At 49.0% G+C, this 27,484-nt stretch overlaps 1 protein-coding gene across 9 annotated transcripts in view; it reads right to left on the bottom strand.

Moving 5' to 3' along the window:
• Positions 1–27,484, bottom strand: part of nid2a (nidogen 2a (osteonidogen)) — a 277,646-nt gene that overhangs the window by 97,739 nt on the left and 152,423 nt on the right. For 8 of the 9 annotated variants that reach the window (XM_072489757.1, XM_072489756.1, XM_072489754.1 and 5 more), the window contains 6 exons: positions 18,194–18,439; positions 15,570–15,815; positions 13,858–14,103; positions 11,911–12,156; positions 8,894–9,133; positions 5,311–5,556 (listed from right to left, as the gene is read on the bottom strand). In XM_072489757.1, the coding sequence (XP_072345858.1) occupies positions 5,311–5,556; positions 8,894–9,133; positions 11,911–12,156; positions 13,858–14,103; positions 15,570–15,815; positions 18,194–18,439 (1,470 nt within the window). The remainder of the gene's footprint in view (positions 1–5,310; positions 5,557–8,893; positions 9,134–11,910; positions 12,157–13,857; positions 14,104–15,569; positions 15,816–18,193; positions 18,440–27,484) is intronic. The other variant, XM_072489755.1, reaches the window with a different exon arrangement.

The following is a 27,484-nucleotide window of genomic DNA, read 5'->3' as shown; positions in this document are numbered from 1 at the left end:
CCAACTTACTCAGTGTCTAATTGTTTGGCCTTACGGGCCCTTTGACTACGTCTACGTGGTTCCCCAGACGGTACAGCAGAACTGGAGGTGGACTCCTGTTATTCCTGCCCTCTGACACTGGATCCCTTTGGCGGCCGTTTCCTGGGGCGTCCTGGCCTAGATGGGCCAGGCTGCGGCCCGGGCGACTGGGATGGCGAGCTGCCAGCCTGTCCTGCCCGTTGCCCACCCGATGCACCTGGGACGGAAGGGGGGGGAGTCCGAGGTGTCGCGGTGTACCGCGACCTCCCCTACAGAGGGAGCCGGGACGGACCACACCACCTCCTCCTCCCTCGGGGTGCCCGATGGCCCCCAGGCCTCTACATGGGTGGGGGATGCGAACGGACTGGCCATCCGACGCGCCCCCGACATCTGGCGCTGCCAGTCCTGGAGGCCCGTGCTGGTATCGACAGGGGTCTGCAGGTTTGCAGCCATGGAGCCCAGGGGGTTGTCGAACCCTGTCTGCGACAGTGCGACGCCAGCTCGCACATGGCCACTGGCACCGATGCCCTCAGCGATGAACTGCTGAGACTGGGCCATGGCCTGCAGAGACTGGGCCATGGCCTGCAGAGACTGGGCTATGGCCTGCTGAGACTGGGCCATGGCCTGCTGAGACTGGGCTATGGCGTTGAGCGCCTCTGCCATCTGGCGCTGGCACTGGCTCATGGCCTCCTGTGAGAGGGCAGCCATTTCCTGGGCCACAGACGCCGCCTGCACGGAAGGCCCCAGGCCTCGCAAACCGTTCCCCATGTCTGACACCGTCGCACCCATTGCCTCCACCGCGGACGCCACCCGTGCGGTGTCAGCCTGGGTGGCACGCATGACCGGGACCACTCCCAGCTCCTGGACGCGGGTGGACTCCTCCACCTGCGACCGCAGCCGCCGCAAGCCACCCGTCACCCTATTCGCTCGTCTCCGTGTCGGTGGTTGCATCGGATCTATGTGTGGGTGTGGTAACTGCAGGAACCCGGGATCCATCTGGGCGGCAGATGTTCGCTTGGCCTGGGCTGCCCTCCGACCGCCCGGTCCCTCTGCTGCTCCTACCTCCACCTGCTGTACCGGGACGGCTGTGTTGTGCGCACCAGTGAGTGTACCAGACGCCTCATCACTAAAGTGCCCAACCGTGGTGAGTGTTTCTGCGATGGTGGAGGGTGTTGGTGACAGCAGTGGCGTTGTGTCGTGCTCTTCGTCCCACTCTGAGTCCATGGCACTTTGGGGTGGGGGTTCGTCTCCACCCATCCACTCTGAGTCACTGTCCGGTATTTCGTCTTCCCGGGTAGGGGTGTCCCGGGTAGTGCTGTCCCGGGTAGTGCTGTCCCGGGTAGTGCTGTCCCGGGTAGTGGTGTCCCGGGTAGTGGTGTCCCGGGTAGTGGTGTCCCGGGTAGGGGTGTCCTGGATAGTGGTGTCCTGGGTAGTGGTGTCCTGGATAGTGGTGTCCTGGATAGTGGTGTCCTGGGTAGTGGTGTCCTGGCTCGGATGTGACGGGGGCCTGTGGCTGCCCCCCTCATCGCTGGGTGGTCACTCCCGCACGTGACGGGGGTGTCGTCTCCCTGTTGCTCCAGGTCTCTCCGTCTCCCGTGGTCTCCGAGGGGCATCCTGCGGGCGTCGCATGCTGGAGGGTTCGGGTCTCTCCGTCTCCCGTGGTCTCCGAGGGGCATCCTGCGGGCGTCGCATGCTGGAGGGTTCGGGTCTCTCCGTCTCCCGTGGTCTCCGAGGGGCATCCTGCGGGCGTCGCATGCTGGAGGGTTCGGGTCTCTCCGTCTCCCGTGGTCTCCGAGGGGCATCCTGCGGGCGTCGCATGCTGGAGGGTTCGGGTCTCTCCGTCTCCCGTGGTCTCCGAGGGGCATCCTGCGGGCGTCGCATGCTGGAGGGTTCGGGTCTCTCCGTCTCCCGTGGTCTCCAAGGGGCATCCTGCGGGCGTCGCATGCTGGAGGGTGCGGGTCTCTCCGTCTCCCGTGGTCTCCGAGGGGCATCCTGCGGGCGGTCTGCATCTGCGGGGATGGGTGCCTGGACGTTTGGTCCTGCGATACACAATGAAGCATGCATGGTTAGACATCAGGCAGTGATCAGGTGATACGGGAGAGGGGGATATAGGGGAGGGGGGATATGGGGACGGGCTGTTGGTGGCTCACTTGCTCGTGGGGCCCCGACCTCTGCATCAGCAACCTCCCGGTCCTCTGGTCCGCCAGCCAGTTCCAGGGCCCTTTCCTCGTGTACGGTCAGTGGCCTCTCATCAGCGGGGCCTCCTCCAGTCCTCACATGCTCCCTATTGTTGTGTGCGCGCTTCTCCTGGGGGGGGGGGTGGTGGCAGGGGTAAAAGGCAACAGTGTTAGGCAGGTATATGAATGCACGCCATCGGTTGCGCGTGCATTGCAGAGGTTAAGGTTAGGGCTGGATTCACTTGGGGATATGGGGGATATGGGGGAGGGGGGATATGGGGGAGGGGGGATATGGGGGATATGGGGGAGGGGGGATATGGGGGATATGGGGGAGGGGGGAATGTGGGGGATATGGTGGAGGGGGGATATGGGGGAGGGGGGATATGGGGGATATGGGGGAGGGGGGGATATGGGGGAGGGGGGATATGTGGGAGGGGGGGTATGGGGGAGGGGGGATATGGGGAATATGGGGGAGGGGGGATATGGGGGAGGGGGGATATGGGGGAGGGGGGAATATGGGGGATATGGGGGAGGGGGGATATGGGGGAGGGGGGATATGGGGGAGGGGGGGATATGGGGGAGGGTGGATATGGGGGATATGGGGGAGGGGGGGATATGGGGGAGGGGGGATATGGGGGAGGGGGGATATGGGGGAGGGGGGGGGATATGGGGGACGCTCACCCTGCCTGCTCTGACGAGGTCGTTCACCTTCTTGTGGCACTGGGTGCCTGTCCGTGGTGTTAGGGCCACAGCGGTGACGGCCTCTGCCACCTCCCTCCACAGACACCGGCTGTGTCGTGGGGCAACTCTGCGGCCGTGCCCAGGATACAGGGCGTCCCTCCTCTGCTCCACCGCATCCAGGAGCGCCTCCACATCGCGTGTCTCGAACCTCGGGGCTGAGCGACGGCCAGCCATCAAGTCGGGTGTTGCGGTCGGCTGTTCCGGTCGGATGGGGGGGAGCTGCGCGGCCTTATGAGCCGTCACGCCGTGCAGCGCGTATGACGCTGCACGGCGTGAACCACTGCGCAAGCGCGGATCCCGTTACGTCGCTGCTAGCCCATTTCGGGCCGCAGACTATCGGCCCATTTTTATGACGTGACGCAAGTGGGATTTGCGCCGTTTTTTGCGCCGATTGGCGGAGTTTCCGCCGATAACGGAGAATTTCGCCCCAGCTCATTCAGCTTCTTGTCAGCTGTGCTCTGTGCACCACTTTGAGCTGAATGAGGCTTAGCGTTGTGCAGGAGGAGGTGGAGTTTGCCCTACTCAGTGCGTCGTTTCAGAGTCCCCACCCTACTTCCATCCCTCACTCTTCCTCCCATTTCTCCCTTGTTCTGTCCAGTGGGGAGCGTGCGCTTTCTAAAAGTTGTCCGGAAATGGCCCCGCAGTTCCCTTTTCCCAATTTTCTATGTCCGGTAGCTCCTCCAACATCGTGTCTCTCGGGGCCCAAGGGTACCTCATTGTCTCCTTGTGGAGAAAGTTTTTGAATTATAAATGTTGGCGTTCCTGTCTGTTTGGTAGCCCCAGTCTCTCCATCAGGTTTTCTAAGGTCAAAAGTCTGCCCCTGTGTAGAAGTCGCAGGCCCCTGTGTAAAATTGTATGTCGTTTCTGGCTAGCTGAAATGAACCATGTTATAAGCATGACCAATCTTAAATTGGCTGTTTGTGTAGCCATTAACACACTCAGGATTGTTCAGCAAGTGGTGCCCAACTGGCAAATCACATCTTACAACGGACGTTTTGTTTTCAATTTTGTAAATTGTGCTCCATCTGTACATTGCCTAATTTGAACAACTGAATGAACATGCTGTTTGATTCGATCGGCCAATTGTTGGGATGTTCGGCCTTCGTAACTGGCATTGCATAAGCCCTGGAATTCATCAGCACTTTGAATTATTGGATGCGAAACAGAACATCTTTGAGAACTGGTGATGGAATCTAATTAAAGGCAAATACAATGTAGAAGCCATTGCAAAGTAGCAGGGTGTAAAGGCATGTGTAAACTGTCATTCAATTATTTGAGATACTCTGTCTTTCCAGGGTGAGTTGAGATAGACTGGGCACTTTACAGATCCGAATGGTGGCCTTTGGCCCTTTTGCAAGTTTGTATGATCTGGCATACCTAAAACCATGAATCCATCCTTGTTATCTTCTTGTTTCTACTCCGGTTAGTGAGTGCATGAGCAGCAATTCAGTGATTACCATCTTTAAACTCTTACTGCTTCCTAACTTCTGAACATAGAATCCCCATCCCTGCTCTCTATATGTCGTTGGTACCAAAGTGTACCAAAATCCCTGGCTCACTCCCTACCCTGCAGAATATTCTGCACCCTCTCCATGATGTGTTTAACTCTGGAGCCAGGGGGCGACACAAAATGTGGGACTCACAATCAAAGTTACAGAAACGCCTGTCTACCCACTTGATTATGGAATCCCCCACACCAATTCAATTTCTACTCTTTGCTAATTCCACCTTTGGTGTCCCTTTCCCATTGTTGCTATGGCCTGGACTGCACTCCTGCAAGGCAACGTCACTCCCAAAAGTCGGCAATAGTGAGTATCTACTTGTGAGAGGCACACACCGCAAATAATACTTTTATTCCTGCCTGTTCTGACTGTTCCCGATCGCGATTCGCAATTAAAAAAAAATAATCTTTATTGTCACAAGCAGGCTTACATTAACACTGCAATGAAGTTACTGTGAAAAGCCCCTCGTCGCCACATTCCGGCACCTGTTCGGGTACACAGAGGGAGAATTTAGAATGTCCAAATTACCTAACAAGCAGGCCTTTGGGACTTGTGGGAGGAAACCGGAGCACCCGGAGGAAACCCACGCAGACACAGGGAGAACGTGCACAGACAGTGACCCAAGCCGGGAATCGAACCTGGCATCCTGAGCTGAGCTGAGCTTGGGCGGATGGTAGCCAGCTACCAGAAACTCAGATGCAGGAAAGTGTCATCCTCCCTGGTTCTCCATGGAGACGCCCGGTTGCTCCTCAAACACGCTCGGAATTCCAAAGCTCGAGCTGCAGCAGCTGGAGACCCTTCCTACTCTCAAAAACAAATGAAAGACTCTGCTACACAAATGGTCAGTTTACTTCATTAAAACACTGACTGACCTGGCAGCCTGCACTGCGGTTGACCAGTTCCAGGTGGAGTCCTGGTCCCAGGGATTTCTTGTCCGTTCTCATACACACACCAGCAGTAGTCTGTACTGGCATGACATTGCAGAGGCCTGAACCTCCCTTCTTCATCACACTCAGGGATGTGGACCCCAACAAGAGGTTGAGATCCACGCAGTCTCAGCTCTGTTTGCAGTCTCTCTCGGTGCTGTTCACAGGCAGTCTTTGGACGCTCAATGGGTTCTAAATGAATAGACAGAAACTGATTTAAACGATCATTAAATAATGCACAAATGTCGTAAATTATCATGTCACATCCTTTCTTCCTCGCTCCAGTTGTCAGCAGTCTATTTATAGGAAATAAATTATGTCTACACCAATACATTTTGGCATAATTCACAACATCTAGCTCACTCCCTACCCTGAAGAATTGCGCTAGAGAGGCAACACACTACGTGGGACTCAAATCAGAGTTACAGAAATGCTTGTCCTATTGGCCCTGGAATCTCCTACACCAACTCAATTTCTACTCTTTGTTAGTTGGATACCAACAGGGATCCATCTGTACACAGCAGAATTCAGATCTGTAATGAGCGTTAGAAAGTTTATTGTAGAATCAGCCCTAAATGTCCCTTATGAGTATTGTTGTGAGGAACTGTTATATCACCAATTCTCTTGCAGAAATAGTCTTCCTGGAATGTAATTGGAAACCATTTTATTCGTTAGAATGGAATTGTGAATGATTAATTTATTCAAAAGTGGGAAAAAAAAGTCAGATGACTTCATGCAAAGCAATTTAGAAGCACTTGTATAGGAAACACAAGATATTAATGTTCAGCTACAGCACAATTAGAATTTTCAACAAAATGTTGGAATGCAAGAGTTAGCGAATCTTGCTGATCGAGGACATTAGTGATGCCACAGGTGAAATACTGTGTAGAGCTTTACTCTCCTTACTCATGAAAGATACATTTGCTTTGGAGTTAGTGCAATGAAGCTTCATTCAATTGATTCCTGGGATGAGAGGGCTGTCCTTTGGGAAGAGATCGAGTAGAATGGACACAATTGTCTTGGAGTTTAGAACAATAAGAGATGCTCTGAGTGAACCAGACAAAATTCTTAAGCGCTTCACAGGTAGATACCCGAGACGGGTTTGTACAGTACTTGAGCTCAGAGCCACCGGATAAGCAACTGGTCATTTAGCATTGAGATCAGAGGAATTCTTCACTCAGAAATTTGTTAACTTTTGAAATTCCCATCCCCAGAGGTATGTGGATATACACTTGGTCGGTATATTCAGGACTGAGGTCAATATATTTTTAGCCACAAAGGGAGTCAATGGAAAATGGAGGGAAGTGGAGTTAATCTAGAAGTTCAACCATGATCTTATGATCCATGTTACAAACATGACTGATTATCTGTAATGGGCTGTGTGATAAAGCCAGGGGAGTCCAACTCGCTTCTTAAAAGTCCTTTATTTCAGCAACAGCATCATACATTCACAGGGCCCGGTTACCTTTCACCGGGTCCTCATTCCTTTTTTAGCTGGCTCTACAGCTGCCTGCCTTTTATGCTAGTGTTGGGTTAACTCAGTCCAATTGAGCACGGGGAACAATCGTCCCCAGCTGGATGAGTTCTGTGCAGATTACTACAGGTTATTACAGGTTGTTAGTGTAGCTACTAATGCACTCAGGATTGTTCAGCAAGCACTGCGAAATCACAGAATCACACCTTACAACTGACGGTTTGTTCTTGAATTTGTAAATGTGAGCTAGTTGTGCGCAACCTGTACACTGGCTACTTTGAACAACTGAAGGAACACTCTGATTGATTTGGTTAGTCAATGGTTGGAATGTACGGCCTTCCAGTCCGGCATTGCACAAACACTGAAATTCATCAGGACTTTGCTTAATTGTATGGGAGGCAGAACATCTTTCTGACTGATGGCAGAGTCCAATAATGGGCAAATACCCATCGAGTAGACACTGCATTGTCGCAGCGTGAATTGGCATATTTAAATTATTGTTCAAATATTTGAGATACTCTGCCTTTCCAGGGTAGGTTGAGATAGACTGGACACTTTTCAGATCTGAATGCGATGTCCTTTGGCCCTTTTACAAGTTTGTATGATCTAGCATACCTCAAACCATGATCCTTGTTGTCTTCCTAGTTCTACTCCAGCTACCGAGTGCACCGGCAGCAATCCATAAATTACTGCCTTTAAACTCATATTTTTTTAATTGCTTCTCATCTCCTGAAAATCAGACCATAGAACCTCTGTCCCTGCCCTCTGTATGGCATTGTACCAATGTGTACCACAATGTCTGGCTCCCTCCCTAGCCTGCAGAATATTCTGCACCCTCTCCATGATGTGTTTAACTGTTGCCCGGGGTGGCAACACACAATCTGAGTTACAGAAATGCCGGTCTGTCCTCCTGACTGCAGAACCTCATATAACTCCATTTCTACTCTTTGCAGGTTCAACCGTTGCTGTCCCTTTCCCATTGTTGCCATGGTCCAGACTGCACTCCTTCAAGGCAAGGCCACTCCCAGCAGCCTGCAGTAGTGTGTATCTATTTGTGAGTGGCATACGCCACAAAGAATACTGTTATTCCCGTCATCGTGACTACTCTGGATTGCCGTTCATTAACTATCCTAAACTGAGCTTAGATGGGTGGGTGGCACGGTGGCACAGTGGTTACCACTGATACCTCACAGCGCCAGGAACCCGGGTTTGATTCCAGTCTTGGGTGACTGGCTGTGCGGAGACTGCACGTTCTCCCGGTGTCTGCGTGTGTTTATCATAGAATTTACAGTGCAGAAGGAGGCCATTCGGCCCATCGAGTCTGCACCGACGCTTGGAAAGAGCACCCTACCCAAGGTCAACACCTCCACCCTATCCCCATAACCCAGTAACCCCACCCAACACTAAGGGCAATTTTGGACACGAAGGGCAATTTATCATGGCCAATCCACCTCACCTGCACATCTTTGGACTGTGGGAGGAAACCGGAACACCCAGAGGAAACCCACGCACACACGGGGAGGATGTGCAGACTCCGCACAGACAGTGCCCAGGCCGGAATCGAACCTGGGGCCCTGGAGCTGTGAAGCAATTGTGCTATCCACAATGCTACCGTGCTGCCCCACAATGCTACCGTGCTGCCCCTCCCGGGTTTCTCCGGGTGCTCCGATTTCCTCCCACAGTCCAAAGATTTGCATGTGAGTGGATTGGTTATGATCAATTGCCACTTTGTGTCCAAAGGTTTAGCTGGAGTTTCAGGGATAGGGCAGGGATATGGGCCTAGGTAAGGGCGTTTTCGGAAGGACGGTGCAGATGTGATGGGCCGAATGGCCTTCTTCTGCAAACTCATAGGGATTCAATGAGATTCTATGGGTAGCCACCTCCCAAAATCTCAGATGCAGGAAAGTGTCATCATCCCCGCTGTTCCAGAGAGACTCCCGGTTGCTCCTCAAACACACTCAGAATTCCAAAGCTCGAGCTTCAGGAGCTGGGGACACTCAAAAACAAAATGAAAGAATTTGCTACACAATTTGCTTAATTAAAACACTGACTGACCTGGCTGTCCACACTGTGGTTGACCAGTTCCAGGTGGTGTCCTAGTCCCAGGAATTTCTTGTCCGTTTTCATTCACACACCAGCAATGGCCTGTACTCCCGTGACATTGCAGAGGCCTGAAGTTCCCGTCTTCATCACACTCAGGGATATGGACTCCAACAAGAGGTTCACGCAGGTTCAGCTCTGCTCGCAGTCTCTCTCGGTGCTGTTCACAGGCAGTCTTTGGACGTTCCATGTGTTCTACACGAACAGACAGAAACCAATTTAAACGATAATTAAATAAAGCACCAATGTCTCAAGTAGTCATGCAACATCCTTTCTTCCTCACTCCTGGTGTCACCAGTCTATTTATGGAAAATAAATTATATCTACACCGATACATTTCACCATAATTCACAGGTTTCCAACTCTGACACTACCAGGGATCCATCTGTACACAGCAGAATTCAGATTTGTAATGAGGGTTATAACGTTTATTGTAGATACAGCCCTAGGTTTTTGTGTCAGTGATTTGATAAATGTCGATTTGAGTATTGTTGTGAGCAACTGTTATATCACCACATTTCTTGCAGAACTATTCTTCCTGGAATATAATTGGAAACAATTCTATTTGGGTAGAATGTAATTGTTGATGATTAATTTACTGGAATGTAATAGTGTCAGATGATTTTATGCAAAGAGATTTGGAAGCACTTGTATAGGAATACACAAGACATTAATGTGCAGCTTCAGCACACAATTGGAATTGCCAATAAAGTGTTCACCTTTAGTGCAAGAACGTTGGAATAAAAGAGTCAGGAAATCTAGCTGATACAGCACATTGTTGATACCACTGGTGAAATAGTGTGTAGAATTTTACTCTCCTTACTCATGAAGGATAAATTTGCTGTGGAGTTAGTGCAATGAAGATTTGTTTGATTGAATCCTGGGATGAGAGGAGTGTCCTTTGAGAAGACATTGAGTAGAATGGGCGCAATTGCTTTGGAATTGAGAACAATACTTTGCATTGCAGTGTTAATGTAATACTTGTGACAATAAAGAGTATTAAATTAAAATAAGACTTGATCAGAGTGAACCAATGGAAATCCTTAAGAGCTTCACGAGTAGATGTGAGAGGCTGTCCCCCGATAAGGGTCTGTCTAGAACTTGAGCTCATCGCCACCGGATAAGCAACTGGTCATTTAGCACCGAGATCAGAGGAACTCTCTTCATTCAGAAAGTCGTTAATCCTTGAAGCTCCCATTCCCATAGGTCTGTGAATACACACTTGTTCCGTTTATTCAGGACTGAGGTGGCTACATTTTTAGCCAGAGAGGGAATCAATGGAAAATGGAGGAAAGTGGTGTTATGTAAAAGTTTAGCCATGATCTTATTTAATAGTGAAGCAGATTCGAGGAACTATACAACCTACTGCAGCTCTTATTGCTTCTCTTCTTAAAATGATGAAAATAATCTGGAAAATCTATATTTTAGAAGTAGTTCTTTTCTTTTTGATTTATCTGTTAATTTTCTGACCAGTGTTGAAAAGGTAGACATGTTGCCGAAGCATTTGTTTTGCAGTCACAAGGCCAAATACCAAATTTGAAATGATCACGATATTTTGTACTAAAGGAGAAAAGGGTGCTGATTAGTTGGCAAGTCGATTCTGATTGGTTACAGTGTTGCCATATTGAAAACATTGCGGTAGGCTCCACAACTCCAGACAATTCAAATATTGTGCAAGGCTTTTGCTTTCAAAGAAAAGGCCGCTTTATATGAATGTTGGTTGCTTCGAGCAAGCTTCATTGAACCACATTACAAGCTTGGCCTATTATCTGAAATTTACTCCAGTTAGTGGAGCTATTAGCACACTCAGGGTTAGGGAATAAAATTGAGCAGCCAACGTTTTATTTTGGCTCCTCTTAAGTGCGGTCTGGTTTTACGTTTTACTCTAATATTTGAGATACTTTGCCTTTCCAGGGTAATTTGAGGCACGCCAGACATTTTTCAGATCTGAATATCCATTTGCAAGCTTGTACGGTCTATCATACCTCAAGCTATTAATTGACCCTTTTAGCTTCCAGCTTCTACTCCGGTTAATATGTGCACTAGCAGGAATCCAGCGTTTACTTTTAACTTCTTTCTTAGCTCCTCAAAATCTGACCACAAAACCTCAGTACTTGCCCTGCATATGTCGTTGGTACCAATGTGTACCACAATGCATATTTCACTCCCTACCCTGCGGACAACTATGCATCCTCTCCATGATTTCCTTTACCCTGCAGCCAGGGAGGAAACACATCATGTGCAACTCACAATGCCACCCAGTTACAGAAATGCTGGTCTGTCCTTCTGACTGTGAAATCTCGTAAGAGAATTACATTCTTGCCTTTTGCTGGTTCCTCCTATGCAGTCCCTTGCCCATTGGTGCCAGGGTCTGGACTGCACTCCTTCAGGGTAGTGTCACCCCCAGTAGTCTGCAATATGTAGTGTCTGTTTGAGAACAAACCCTGAAGATTCCTGTACTTCCTACTCTTTTGGATAGCCATCGGTAAACTACCCTGAACCGACCTTGAGTGGATGGGTAGCTCTCTGCCAGATCCTCTGATCCAGGAAATTATCATCCTCCCTGGTGCTCAGTTGTGACAACAGCTTCCCATCAAGCTCGCTCAAAATTCTGGAGCATGAGCAGCTGGACACACTTCTTACTTATAATAATAATCTTTAGGCTTACATTAACACTGAAATGAAGTTACTGTGAAAATCCCCTAGTCGTCACAAACCGACCCTGAGGGAGAATTCAGAATGTCCAAATTACCTAACAGCAAATCTTTTGGGAGGAAACCCACGCAGACACAGGAAGAACGTGCAGACTCTGCACAGACAGTGACCCAAGCCGGGAATCGAACCTGGGACCCTGGCTCTGTGAAGCAACAGTGCTAACCACTGTGCTCCCATGCCGCTTTCAAAACGAATGAAAGACTCTTTGAACTCCTGCATCTCTGCCATACAATTGATCATTTAAAACACTATCTGACCTGGCAGACCGCATTGTGGTTGACCAGTTCCAGGTGCCATCCTAGTCCGGGGAATTTCTTGCCCATTTTCATTCACACACCAGCAGTAGCCTGTACTGCTGTGACATTGCAGAGGCCTGAACCTCCCTTCTTCATCACACTCAGGGATATGGACTCCAACAAGAGATTGAGAGCCACGCAGGTTCAGCTCTGCTTGCAGTCTCTCTCGATGCTGTTCACAGGCAGTCTTTGGACGTTCAATGTGTTCTAATCAAACAGACAGAAACTGATTTGAAACAATTACAAAATAATGTACAAATGTCTCAAGTAGTCATGTCACATTATTTCTAGGAGACTTCATATCTAAGCCAAAATATATTTTGTTATAGAGTATTATTACTCGGGGGTTATGGTGAGAAGGCAGGAGAATGGGGATGAGAAAATATCAGCCATGATTGAATGCCGGAGCAGGCTCGATGGGCTGAGTGGCCTAATTCTGCTTCTATGACTTATGGTCTTATTATCATGCATCTTCTTGTTTAACTTCATTTCTAATGTCATCAGTAAGTGCTGTGATGTCATTAATTGTTACATTCGTTTTGAGGGCGGCGCAGTGGTTAGCACTGCTGCCTATGGCGCTGAGGACCTGGGTGCGATCCCAGCCCAGGTCACTGTCTGGGATATTCGTTTTGAGGGCGGCGCAGTGGTTAGCACTGCTGCCTATGGCGCTGAGGACCTGGGTGCGATCCCAGCCCAGGTCACTGTCTGGGATATTCGTTTTTAGGGCGGCGCAGTGGTTAGCACTGCTGCCTATGGCGCTGAGGACCTGGGTGCGATCCCAGCCCAGGTCACTGTCTGGGATATTCGTTTTTAGGGCGGCGCAGTGGTTAGCACTGCTGCCTATGGCGCTGAGGACCCGGGTGCGATCCCAGCCCAGGTCACTGTCTGGGATATTCGTTTTTAGGGCGGCGCAGTGGTTAGCACTGCTGCCTATGGCGCTGAGGACCTGGGTGCGATCCCAGCCCTGGTCACTGACTGGGTGGAGTTTGCACATTCTCCCCATGTTTGCATGGGTTTCACCCCCATATCCCAAAGATATGCAGGGTAGGTGGATTGGCCACGCTAAATTGTCCCTTAATTGGAAAAAAATATATAATTGGGTACTCTAAATTTATACAGAGAAATAAAAGTTATATTCGTATTTAACTGCCATTAGTTCTAATTCTATTCCGTCTCTGTTTAACTTGCTGCTTTCCTTTTGAGTCCATACTGTATTTTGAACTTTGTTATTTTCATATATTAAAGAACTTAGAATAAGTTTTCAACAACCTTTTTGTGTTCACGTTATCACATATTTTAACAGAATTCACCTGCGATTGGCTTAATCATCACCTCAAATGGTTTCCACCTCTAACATCAGCATCAGTACGCAGCAAAATTTAGATCTGCAAATAGTTTACTACAGACAGAACCCTAGGTTTTTAATTCTATCACTGGATAAAGGATCTGTTATGAGCATTATAGTGAGGAACTGTCACATCAGAATTTTCTTCCTGGAATGTAATTAGAAACAATTTCCTTTGGTAGAATATCATTGTGGGTGATTCATTTACTGCAAAGTAATGGGGAAAAAATTGCCGTTAGAAGATTTTCTGCAAAGAGATTTGGAAGTCCTTGCATGAAACACAGGAAAATTATGTGTAGCTACAGCACACACTTGGGAAGACCAATCGAATGTTCACTTTTATTGTGAGGAGGTTGGAGTTTTATTCCTGAAAAGAGAGGCATGTTACCAAAGTTTTTTGTCTTACACTCACCAGGACAAATGCGCGAATGCCAAATTTGAAATGATCATAACAGTTTATATTAAAGGAGAGAAGGCTGCTGATTGGTTGGCAAGTCGATTCTGATTGGCCATGGTGTTGTCATGGAGACAGCTTGGGCGATTTAATTGCTTAACTGACTGACCTGGCTGTCCACACTCTGGTTGACCAGTTCCTGGCGGTGTCCTGGTCCCAGGAATTTCTTGCCCGTTTTCATACACACACCAGCAGTGGCCTGTACTGCTGTGACATTGCAGAGGCCTAAACCTCCCTTCTTCATCACACTCAGGGATATGGATTCCAACAGGAGGTTGCGATCCACGCCTGTTCAGCTCTGTTTCCAGTCTCTCTCGGTGCTGTTCACAGGCCATCTTTGGACGTTCAATGTGTTCTAAATAAACAGACAGACAGGAACTGCTTTGAAACAATTATGAAATAATGTACAAAAGTCTCAAATTGTCATGTAACGTAATTTCTTCTGAACTCCTGGCGTCACCAGACTATTTATTGGAAAGAAATGATATCTGAGGCAATATATTTTAACGTAATTCACATGTGATCGTCTTAATCATCACCTCAAACAGCTTCCAACTCTGACACTATCGGTACGCAGCAGAATTCAGATAAGTGTTTATTAAAGTTTACTGTAGATACAACCTTAGATTTCTGTATCTGTAATTGGATAAATGCCCTTTTATGAATATTGCCTGAGGAACACAGGAAGATAATGCCTAGTTACAGCAGACAATTCGGACAACTGGTTACCGGGCAGAGCACAGCCCTTTGGGCCAATTCATTGGCCACCAGCCAATCAATCAAACCAACTCCAACCCATCTCTCGTTCACTGGTGCTGGCCAGAGTGTAGCTTCTGTTTAAACCAGCACTGCCTTCCGGATTCTTCCTGCTTGAATTAAAGATACAGGCTTTTTGCCTTGTAGTGGCATGTCCAATATTCATCCATGGATCAAAAATGTAACGCCAAAAATAAAAGTGGAAATAAGGGATAAAGTGGTAATAAACACAAAGGACCCTTACACCTGGTATGAGGGAGGCAGCTAATTCTGTGTGACTCACAATGATAGTTTCAGAAATGCTGGTCTCTCCTCCTGACTATGAAATCTCTTTAAATAATTCAATTCTTTCTCTTTGCTGGTTCCTCCTATGCTGTCCCTTATCATTGGTGCCATGGTCTAGACTGTACAGCTTCAGGGTAGTAACACTCCCAGCAGTTTGCAATACAGAATATCTGTTTGAGAGAGGCACAGTGGTTTCCACTCCTACCTCACAGCACCAGTAACCTGAGTTCAATTCCGCCTTGCCGGATTGTTGGCTGAAGTTTGCACGTTCTCCCAGTGTCTGCATGGGGTTCCTCCGGGTGCTCCGGTTTCCTCCCACAGTTCAAAGATGTGCAGGTTAGTTGGATTGACCATGATAAATTGCCCCTTAGTCCAAGGATGTCCAAGGTTAGGTACGGGATTACGGGTATAGGGTGGAGTGGATTGGTGCAGATTCGATGGGCTGAATGGTCTCCTTCTGCACTGTAGGGGTTCTATGATTTCTATGAAACGTCAAAGACTCCTGTACTTCCTACTCCTCCAGATAGCAATCCATGAACTACCCTGAACTGAGCTTGGTGGATGGGTAGCCAACTCCCGGAGTCTCCATTCCAGGAAGCTCTCATCCTCCTTCGTCCTCCATAGTGACCAGATCAAGCTTGCTGAGAAATCTGAAATCCGAAGCTCGAGCTGAAGCAATTGGAGACATTCTCTACTCTCAAAAACAAATGAAATGCCTTTTGAACACCTCATCCGTTGCTACACAATTGGTCATTTTGCTTCATTAAAACACTGACTGACCTGGCAGCCTGCACTCTGGTTGACCAGTTCCAGGTGGTGTCCTCGTCCCAGGGATTTCTTGTCCATTTTCAGTCACACACCAACAGTAGTCTGTACTTTCGTGACATTGCAGAGGCCTGAACCTCCCTTCTTCATCACACTCAGGGATATGGACTCCGACAAGAGGTTGAGATCCACGTGGGCTCAGTTCTGTTTCCAGTCTCTCTCGGAGCTGTTCACAGGCAGTCTTTGGATGTTCAATGTTTTCTAAACAGACAGATAGCAACAGATTTGAAACAATTATGAAATAATATACAAATGTCTCAAATTGTCATCTGACATAATTTCTTCCACACTCCGTCGTGTTACCAGTCTAATTATTGGAAAGAAATGATACCTAAGCCAATATATTTGACCATAATTCACATGCGATCGTCTTAATCACCACCTCAAATAATTTCCAACACTGACACCACCAGGGATTCATTTGTACACGGCAGAATTAAGACGAACAATGATGATATAAAGTTCATTGTAGACACAACCTTAGACTTCTGTATCTGTAATTGGATAAATATTCTTTTTTGAATACTGCTGTGAGGCCCTGTTATTTTTCTTTTATTAATTTACGTCATGTGGGTGTTGCTGGCTAAGCCAGCATTTATTGCCCATCCTAGTTGCCCTCGAGAAGGTTGTGGTGGGCTGCTTTCTTGATCCGCTGCATTCGTCGAGGTGTAGACACACCGCAGTGCTGTTAGGGAGGGGATTCAAGAGTTTGACCTAGCAACAGTGAAGGAACGACGATATATTGCCAAGTCAGGATGGTGAATATATGTAATAGAATATATATATATATATATATATATATATATATAAAAGCAACTTTCATGAAGAATTATTCTTTCTGGAATTTAATTGGAGACAGTTTTCTTTGGAGAATGTAATTGTGAATGATTCATTTACTGGAAAGTAATAGGGGGAAAAAATTGATGTCAGATGATTTTATGCAAAGAGATTTTGAATTCCTCATGCTTGAAACACAATGGGCTGGTTTCTCCATCCCACCCGCCAGATTTCTGGTTCAGCACGCTGTCGGGATTCTACGTTTCGCCAGCTGGTCAATGGGGTTTTCCATTTTGGGGCAGCCCCATGCCGTCGGGAAACCCCCGGGCTGCTGGCAAAATGGAGCAACCCGCCGGTAGAGAATTCAGCCCAAAGTGCAGCTATGCAGCTACAGCACACAATTGGGAAGGCCAACTGAATACTTGCCTTTATTGTGAGGAGGCTGACATTTTATTCCTGAAAAGAGAGACACGTTACCCAAAGTTTTTTGTCTTTCACTCACCAAGACAAATGCAAGAATGCCAAATTTGAAATGATCACAACAGTTTATACTAAAGGAGCAAACGCTGGCCATTTGTTGGGAACTCGATTCTGATTGGTCACGGTGTTGCCTTGGGGAAAGCAATGGGGAACTCTAGGCTCTCCAAACTTCTGGGTAAATTTAAAATGGCACAACGCTTGCACATAGTCCTGTTATTTGCATATATAAGGCCGCTGTGTATGAACGTATGCTGCTTCTCGTAAGCTTAAATGAGCCACATTACAGGTAGACTGAATATCTTAAATTAGTTGTTAGTGTAGCTATTAGTGCACTCAAGAGTGTTCAGCAAGTGCTGCCCCATCGCGGAATCACATTGAACAGTAGACATTTTAAAAAGTATGTAAGTGAGGGTTGTTTGCGCATGCTCTGCATTCTGCCTATTTTAAGCAACCAAAGGAACATGCTGTTTGATTTGATCAACCAAACATTGGGATGTACAACTTACACATTTGGCATCGGACAAGCCCTGAAACTCATATTGGGTTTTATTCAATTGTGTGGGAGAGAGAATATTTGTTTGGACTAACAACTGCATAGTGTTAGGAGCAAATACCACTTGTGTAGCCACTGCATAGTGGCAGTGTGAAACAGCTTGTTTAACCTATTTTCCTGAAAATCTGATCATATGTGTTCAAAACATGCCCCCTCTAGGTTGCTGGTGCCAACATGTACCAGAACTTCCTGCTCACTCCTTACCCTGCAAAATAGTCTCCACCTTACCCTGCAGAATATTCTCCACCCACTCCGTGGTGTCCTTTATCCTGGCACCAGGGAGGCAACAAATGACAATGTTAGTTACAGAAAGCTGCTCTGTCCTCCAGACTATGGAATCTCATATGAGAAATCAATTCTTACTCCTTGCTGGTTCCTACTGTGCTGCCCCATGCCCATTGATATCATGGTCTGGACTACACTCCTTCAGGAAAGTGTCACTCCTAGCAGTCTTCAATGCGGAGTATCTGTTTAAGAGTGCCACAAACCCCCAAACCCCTGTAATTCCTACTCTTCCAGATAGCCATCCATGAACTACCCTGAACTGAGCTTAGGTGGATGGGAAGGCACCTCCCGGAGTCTCCGATCCAGGAAACTCTCATACTCTCATCCTCCGAAGCGATCACATCTTCGTATCAAGCTCAGTGAGAAATCCAAAGCTCGGGATGAAGCAATTGAAGACGTTCTCTACTCTCACAAACAAACTCTTTGAACTCCTCATCCGTTGCTACACAATTGGTCATTTTGCTTCATTAAAACACTGACTGACCTGGCAGCCTGCACTCTGGTTGACCAGTTCCAGGCGGTGTCCTAGTCCCAAAGATTTCTTGTCCGTTTTCATACACACACCAGCAATAGCCTGTACTGCCGTGGCATTGCAGAGGCCTGAACCTCCCTTCTTCATCACACTCAGGAATATGGACTCCAACAAGATGTTCAGATCCACGCAGGTTCAACTCTGTTTCCAGTCTCTCTCGGTGCTGTTCACAGGTAGTCTTTGGACGTTCAATGTTTTCTAAATGGACAGACAGCAACTGATTTGAAACAATGATGAAATAATGTACACATGTCTCAAATTATCATCTAACATAATTTCTTCTACACTGTCATGTCATCAGTCTATTTATTAGAAAGAAATGATACCTAAGCCAATATATTTTAACATATTTCACATGCGATCGTCTTAATCATCACCTCAGTTTGACACCACCAGGGATCCATCTGTACATGGCAGAATTCAGATTTGTAATGATGATATAAAGTTTATTGTGGACACAACCTTAAACTTCTGTATCTGTATTAGATAAAGTTCTTTTTGAATTTTGCTGTGAGGAACTTTTATTTTCCTTTTATTAATTTATGGCATGTGGGTGTTGCTGGCGAAACCAGCATTTATTGTCCATCCCTAGTTGCCCTCGAGAAGGTTGTGGTGGGCTGCCTTCTTGAACCACTGCATTCCTTGAGGTGTAGACACACCATTGTTAGGGAGGCGTTTCAGGAGTTTGACCCAGCAAGAGTGAAGGAAAGGCGATATACAAGTCAGAATAGTGAGTATATGCAAAATAATATATATATAAGCAACTTTCATGAAGAAATATTTTTCCAGAAATGCAATTGGAAACAATTTTCTTTGGTAGAATATAATTGTGAATAATTCATTTCCTGGAAAGTAATAGGGAAAAGAAATTGATGTCAGATGACTTTATGCAAAGAGATTTGGAATTCCTTATGCTTGAAACATAATGTGTAGCTACAGCACACAGTTGGAAAGGCCAACTGAATGTTTGCCGTTATTGTGAGGAAGTTGTAGTTTTATTCTTGAAAAGAGGCACGTTAACCAAAGCTTTTTTCTTATACAAATGCGAGAATGCCAAATTTGAAATGATCACAACAGTTTATACTAAAGGAGAAAACGCTGGTCATTTGTTGGGAAGTCGATTCTGATTGGTCATGATGTTGCACTGGGGAAAGTAATGGGGAACTTTAGGCTGTCCAAGCTCCCAGTTAATTTAAAAATGGCACAACGCTTGCACATATTCCTGTTACTTGCGGAGGTAAGGCTGCTGTGTATGAATGTATGCTGCTTCTCGCAAGCTTAAATGAACCACGTTACAGCTAGACTGAGAATCTCAAATTAGTTTAGTGTAGTTATTAGGACACTCCAGAGTGTTCAGTAAGTGCTACCCCTTCGTGGAATTACATCAAACAGTAGATATTTTTTTAAAGTATGCAGTTCAGGGTTGTTTGCACATGGTCTGCATTCTGCCTATTTTATTTTATTTTTTAAAATATATTTATTAAAGTTTTTTAAACACAATTTTTCTCCCTTACAAACAATAACCCCCCACCCTCCCGTAACAAAAAAAAACGAGAAATCGCGCAGAGCAAGATATATACATGGCAAAATGATATATTTACACAGCTTTGTACACTGGCCCTCACCCGTACGCGCCAGTTTCCCCAACCCTTCATGTTATCTCTTGCTCATCCACCCTCCCAGGCAGTCCCCCCTTTCCCCCCCCCACCCACTCCTCCCAGGACGTCCCCTCAAACCCCCCCCCGCCCACAAGGTTGCTACTGCTGACCGACCTTCCTCTAACGCTCCGCGAGATAGTCTAGGAACGGTTGCCACCACCTGTAGAACCCCTGCGCAGACCCTCTCAAGGCGAACTTAATCCTCTCCAACTTTATGAATCCAGCCATATCATTTTATTTGGGGCAGCATGGTAGCATTGTGGATAGCACAATTACTTCACAGCTCCAGGGTCCCAGGTTTGATTCCGGCTTGGGTCCCTGTCTGTGCGGAGTCTGCACGTTCTCCCCGTGTCTGCGTGGGTTTCCTCCGGGTCCTCCGGTTTCCTCCCACAGTCCAAACATGTGCAGGTTAGGTGGATTGGCCATGATAAATTGCCCTTAGTGTCCAAAATTGCCCTTAGTGTTGGGTTGGGTTGTGGGGATAGGGTGGGGGTGTTGACCTTGGGTAGGGTGCTCTTTCCAAGAGCCGGTGCAGACTCGATGGGCCGAATGGCCTCCTTCTGCACTGTGAATTCTATGATTCTATGATTTATCCAGGCCTCCAGGCTGGGGGGCTTCGCCTCCTTCCACATTAGCAAGATCCTTCACCGGGCTACTAGGGACGCAAAGGCCAGAATGCCGGCCTCTTTCGCCTCCTGCACTCACGGTTCGTCCACTACTCCAAATATTGCTAGCCCCCAGCTTGGCTTGACCCGGACTTTCACCACCTGAGATATTGCTCCCGCCACTCCTCTCCAGAACCCCTCCAGTGCCGGGCATGACCAAAACATATGGACATGGTTCGCCGGACTCCCTGAGCACCTTCCACATCTGCCCTCTACCCCAAAGAACCTACTCAACCTCGCCCCCGTCAAGTGCGCTCTGTGGACCACCTTAAATTGTATCAGGCTGAGCCTGGCACATGAGGAGGAGGAATTAACCCGACCTAGGGCATCAGCCCACAGACCTTCCTCGATCTCCTCCCCCAGCTCCTCCTCCCATTTACCCTTCAACTCTTCTACCAGCGCTTCCCCCTCTTATTTCAACTCCTGGTGTATTTCCGACACCTTGCCCTCCCCGACCCATACACCCGAGATCACCCTATCTTGAACTTCTTGTGCCGGGAGCAACGGGGATTCCCTCACCTGTCGCCTCACAAAAGCCCTCACCTGCATATATCTAAAGGCATTTCCCAGGGGTAACTCGAACTTCTCCTCCAGTGCCCCTAGGCTCGCAAACGTCCCGTCGATGAACAGGTCCCCCATTCTTCCAATCCCCACCCGATGCCAGCTCTGGAACCCCCCGTCCATCTTCCCCGGGACAAACCGGTGGTTACCCCTGATCGGGGACCACACCGATGCTCCCATTGCACCCTGGTGCCGTCTCCACTGGCCCCAGATCCTTAGCGTTGCTGCCACCACCGGGCTCATGGTATACTTTGTCGGCGAGAGCGGCAGCGGTGCCGTCACCAACGCCCCCAGGCTCGTTCCTTTACAGGACGCCATCTCCATCCTCTTCCATGCTGCTCCCTCTCCCTCCATAACCCACTTGCGGATCATCGCCACATTTGCTGCCCAGTATTAGCTCCCCAGGTTTGGCAGCGCCAACCCTCCTCGGTCCCTACTGCGTTCCAGGAACCCTCTCCTTACTCTCGGGGTCTTATTCGCCCACACAAACCCCATAATACTCCTGCCTACTCTCTTAAAAAAGGCCTTAGTGATCACGATGGGAAGGCACTGAAACACAAACAGAAACCTCGGAAGGACCACCATTTTGACCGACTGCACTCTACCCGCCAGCGAGAACGGTAACATGTCCCATCTTTAGAAATCCTCCTCCATTTGCTCCACCAACCTCGTCAGATTCAGTTTATGTAGGGTCCCCCAACTCCTGGCTATCTGGATCCCCAGATACCGAAAGCTCCCCTCCACCCTCCTCAGCGGTAGGTCCCCTATCCCTCTTTCTTGGTCCCACGCCTGTAATACAAAGAGCTCACTCTTCCCTACATTGAGCTTATAGCCCGAAAACTCCCCAAACTCCCTTAGAGTCTGCATGACCTCCACCATCCCCTCCATTGGATCCGCCACGTACAGCAACAGGTCATCCGCATATAGCGACACCCGATGCTCTTCTCCCCCTCGGACCACCCCCCTCCATTTATTAGACTCCCTCAATGACATGGCCAATGGTTTGATCGCCAATGCGAACAACAGGGGGGACAGGGGGCACCCCTGCCTCGTCCCTCGGTACAGTCGAAAGTACTCCGACCTCCGCCGGTTCGTCACTACACTCGCCATCGGGGCTCTGTAAAGGAGCTTAACCCAATTGATAAACCCTACCCCGAACCCAAACCTACGCAGCACCTCCCAGAGGTACTCCCACTCTACTCGGTCAAAGGCCTTCTCCGCGTCCATAGCTGCCACTATCTCCGCCTCTCCCTCCTCCGATGGCATCATTATCACGTTTAAGAGCCGCCGCACATTGGTGTTTAGTTGCCTGCCCTTTACAAATCCCGTCTGGTCCTCGTGGATTATCCCTGGGACACAGTCCTCGATCCTCGTGGCCAGCACTTTTGCCAGCAACTTTGCATCCACATTGAGGAGCGAGATCGGCCTGTACGATCCACATTGCAGTGGGTCCTTGTCCCGCTTTAGGATCAAAGAAATTGTCGCTTCCGACATTGTCGGGGGCAGGGTCCCCTCCTCTCTTGCCTCATTAAAGGTCCTCACCAGTAGTGGGGCCAACAGGTCTGCGTACTTCCTGTAGACCTCCACCGGGAATCCGTCCGGTCCCGGGGCCTTCCCGGCCTGCATGCTCCCCAAACCCTTGCTCAGCTCCTCCAACCCAATTGGTGCCCCCAAACCAGCCACCTCTTGCTCCTCCATCCTCGGGAATCTCAGCTGATCTAGGAATCGTCTCATCCCCTCTTCCCCCGCTGGGGGCTGGGATCTGTACAGCTCTTCATAAAAGGCCTTGAATACCTCGTTTATTTTCGTCGCACTCCGAACCGTGGCTCCCCTTCCATCTTTGACTCCCCCTATTTCCCTCGCTGCCATCCTCTTACGGAGCTGGTGTGCCAGCATCCGACTAGCCTTTTCCCCATACTCGTAGGTCACCCCCTGCGCTTTCCTCCACTGTGCCTCCGCCTTCCCTGTGGTGAACAGGTCAAACTCCATCTGGAGCCGTCGTCTTTCCACAAGTAATCTTTCCTCCGGGGCCACTGCGTATCTCCTGTCCACTCTCAAAATCTCCCCCACTAACCTCTCCCTTTCCATACCCTCTGTCTTCTCCCTATGAGCCCTAATGGAAATTAGCTCTCCCTGTTCACCGCCTTCAACGCCTCCCATACCACCCCCACCCGCACCTCCCCGTTGTCGTTGGCCTCCAAGTACCTTTCGATACACCCCCTCACCTTCCCACACACCACCTTATCCGCCAGCAGTCCCACATCCAGCCGCCACAACGGGCGTTGGTCCCTCTCCTCTCCATGCTCCAGTTCCACCCAGTGCGGGGCATGGTCCGAAACGGCTGTAGCCAAATACTCCGTCCCCTCCACCCTCGGGATGAGCGCCCTACCCAGAACAAAAAAATCTATCCGGGAGTAGGCTTTGTGTACATGGGAAAAGAAAGAAAATTCCCTGGCCTGCGGCCTTGCAAACCGCCATGGGTCCACTCCCCCCATCTGATCCATAAACCCCCTAAGTACCTTGGCCGCCGCTAGCCTCTTTCCAGTCCTTGATTTCATATCATAGATTATCATAGAATTTACAGTGCAGAAGGAGGCCATTCGGCCCATCGAGTCTGCACCGGCTCTTGGAAAGAGCACCCTACCCAAGGTCAACACCTCCACCCTATCCCCATAACCCAGTAACCCCACCCAACACTAAGGGCAATTTTGGACACGAAGGGCAATTTATCATGGCCAATCCACCTAACCTGCACATCTTTAGACTGTGGGAGGAAACCGGATCACCCGGAGGAAACCCACGCACACACGGGGAGGATGTGCAGACTCCGCACAGACAGTGACCCAAGCTGGAATCGAACCTGGGACCCTGGAGCTGTGAAGCAATTGTGCTATCCACAAGGCTACCGTGCTGCCCCGGATTTGGAGCGGTCCAGTGCTGGATCCAACACTGTATTGAAGTCCCCTCCCATTATCAGGCCTCCTATCTCCAGGTCCGGAATGCGCCCCAACATGCACTTCATGAATCCTGCATCATCCCAGTTCGGGGCGTATACGTTTACCAACACCACCCACGTCCCTTGCAGCCTACCGCTCACCATTACATATCGCCCTCCATTGTCCGCTACAATAGTCTTGGCCTCAAATGACACCCGCTTTCCCACCAATATTGCCACCCCTCTATTCTTTGCGTCCAGTCCCGAGTGGAATACCTGTCCTACCCATCCCTTTCTTAACCTGACCTGGTCCGCCACCTTCAGATGTGTCTCTTGGAGCATGGCCACGTCCGCCATAAGTCCCTTTAAGTGCGCGAACACTCGAGCCCTCTTCACCGGCCCATTCAGGCCCCTCACATTCCACGTTATCAGCCCCCTCCCCAACGCCCCACCGACTAGCCATCTCCTTTTCTGGGCCAGTCCCGTGTCCACACCTCCCTCACCCTCCAGTCCCCCAGAGGGGGGACCCCTGTCCCGACCACCTCTTCTGTGTCCCATTCCCTTTCGGCCAGTGCAGAAGCAACCCTTCCCCCCCCTCCCCTCCCCCCGCTAGACCCCTGTCTAGCTTTTTTGCTCTCCCCATGTCACTCCCGTAAGTCAGCTGACGCCTACTGACCCCGGCTTCCCCCGCCGTCCCATTGACCTCCCCGCGTGGGAGTCTCCCAATCCATATGCATTCCTTCGTTCCCCTTCCCGCCTTTCTTCCCGCGCGCGGGAAAAAAACCCGCGCTTTCCAAAGCCCGCTCCGCCCCCTCTGGCGCAGCTCCTGTCGCGGCCTTGTCTCTCACCCCCAGCCCATGTAACATTTCCTGCGTGTAATTGACCCCCTATATACAACAACCATCACACATCAAACCCCAAAACATCCCCCCACCCTCACAAACCCTCAGTTAGAGTCCAACTTTTCGGCGTGTACAAAGGTCCACGCCTCTTCAGGCGTTTCAATGTAATAGTGTTGGCCCTTGTATGTGACCCACAGTCGCGCTGGCTGCAGCATTCCGAATTTCACTTCTTTCCGGTACAACGCCGCTTTGGCCCGGTTGAAACCCGCTCTCCGCTTTGCAACCTCCGTGCTCCAGTCCGGGTATATTCGGATCTCTGCATTGTCCCACTTACTGCTCCGCTCCTTCTTGGCCCATCTCAGGACCCACTCTCTGTCCGTGAACCGGTGGAACCTCACCACCATCGCCCTTGCCGGCTCATTTGCCTGGGGCTTCTTCGCCAGCACCCGATGTGCCCCGTCCAACTCCAGCGGCCTCGAAGGGGCCTTCGTGCCCATCATCGTCTCGAGCATCGTGCTCGCGTATGCCCCGGCATCAGCCCCCTCCACTCCCTCAGGGAGACCCAGGATTTGTAGATTCTTTCTCCTCGACCTGTTCTCCAGGTCTTCGAGTCTTCCCACCCACCTCTTGTGTAGCGCCTCGTTCTGCTCCACTCTCACCGCCAGGCCCACAAGCTCATCCTCGTTCTGACTGACTCTTTTCTGTACCTCCTGGATCTTAGCTTCGTGGGCCTTCTGTGTGATCCCAAGTCCTTCAATTGCCGAAAGCATAGGCGCCAACATCTCTTTGCGTATCTCCTCGCACTGCTCCTCGAAGCAGCGCTTGATGAACTCCTGCAGCTCCCCTTTGTCCCTGGCCGCCGCCATTTTGTTTTCTTTCCCTCGCTTCTCCCGTTGCTCCAGTGCCGCTCATTTGGCCGTTACACTTCTGGTCCGTTTCATAGAAGTTGGCAGTGTTTGCTTCACCAGTCTGCCCCAAAAAGTCTATGGAAACTCCTGAAAAAGGTCTGAGAGTCGGTTCCAGACGGGAGCTGCCGAATGCGCGACCTACTCCTCCATGGCCGCCACCAGAAGCCTCGTCCCTGCTTCTTCAATGGCCTTGGTAAATCCTTTCACAGTTGTTCCCTCTGCTGCTAGAATTCACCTTTGATAGAGTCAAGTCAGATTGCAGCTTTAAGCTTGCCCTTCCCCCGCCTGCATGCTGGAAGAGGCCTCTGCCTATTGCTGCAGATCAAGCCAAATCCTTCACTGTTTCTGCCGGGTCTGGCAGCCAAAAGACACAACACTCCTGGGGGACACCGTCAGGGGAATGCTGCAGCCTTCTTCCCACACCGGGAGATGTCAAACAAATGCCGTGGGGGCCCTGCAAAAGAGCCCAAAAGTCCGTTCCAAGCGGGAGCTGCCGAATATGCGACCTAGCTCTGCATAGCCGCACCCGGAAGTCCCCATTCTGCCTATTTTCAGCAACCAAAGGAACATGCTGTTTGGTTGATCAACCAAATATTGGGATGTACAACTTGCATATCTGGCATCGGACAAGCCTGAAACTCATACAGAACATTATTCAATTGTTTGGGAGGCAGAACATTTTTTTAAACCGACAGCTGCATGGTGTTAGCAGCAAATACCACTTGTGTAGCCGCTGCATAGCAGCAATGTGAAACAGCTTATTTACCCTATCTTCAAATTTATGAGTTGCTTTGAATTTTCAGGGTAATTTGAGGTGTATGGGCACTTTTCAGGTCAGAGTAGGGTGGCTTTTGCACCATTTGTGGGTGTGTTGATCCACCATACCTGCGCAGTTCATTGACTTTTACTATCTTCCTGCTTCTACTCCAGGCAGCGCATGCACTCAGAATTCTAGAGATTACCACCTTTAATCTCCTACTTTTCACCTTGTTTCTGGTTCCTGAAAATCTGATCAAATGTCTTCAAAACAAGCCCCCTCGAGGTTGCCGGTGCCAACATGTACCAAAACCTCTTGCTCATTCCCTACCCTACAGAATATTCTCTACCCTCTCCATGATGTCCTTTACCCTGGTACTAGGGAGGCAACAAATCACAATGACAGTTACGGAAATGCCGGTCTGTCTTCCTAACAATGGAATCTTGTATGAGAATTCAATTCTTACTCCTTGTTGGTTTCTCCTTATTACAATTCCGGACCAGACCCCAACTAGTGGCTAGGATACTGGACAGAAACCCCAATACTTAATTTTAAAATTTTGTATGACTGTGAGGAAAGGATACCTCACTCCAGGAGTGATTCATGCAAAATAGGAATGTGATATATTAAGACAAATGTTAGCACTAACACAGCATTAAAATATCTTTCACATTACACAAGAAAATAGCTAACAATTACTACTTAAATAATGCTAATCAATACAGTGACACAAGAACCCTTAACTACTATCTTTATTCCCACTCAAGCAACAAAACCATCTCAGCTCTCAATCCACTTTTAAATACAGTTAGCACTCAGGTATACTTTCTGGGAAAAAAAATGTCTTGAATACTCCACTTTAAGAAGGAGGTCTTTTGAGACTGCTTAAAGGAAAAGACCCGACACCTTATCAGAAT

The sequence above is a fragment of the Scyliorhinus torazame genome, chromosome 2 (genome assembly GCF_047496885.1).
Source record: "Scyliorhinus torazame isolate Kashiwa2021f chromosome 2, sScyTor2.1, whole genome shotgun sequence".
Taxonomy (NCBI): domain Eukaryota; kingdom Metazoa; phylum Chordata; class Chondrichthyes; order Carcharhiniformes; family Scyliorhinidae; genus Scyliorhinus; species Scyliorhinus torazame.
Note: the sequence above shows the minus strand (reverse complement) of the source record. Positions and strands in the feature narration are given on the sequence as shown.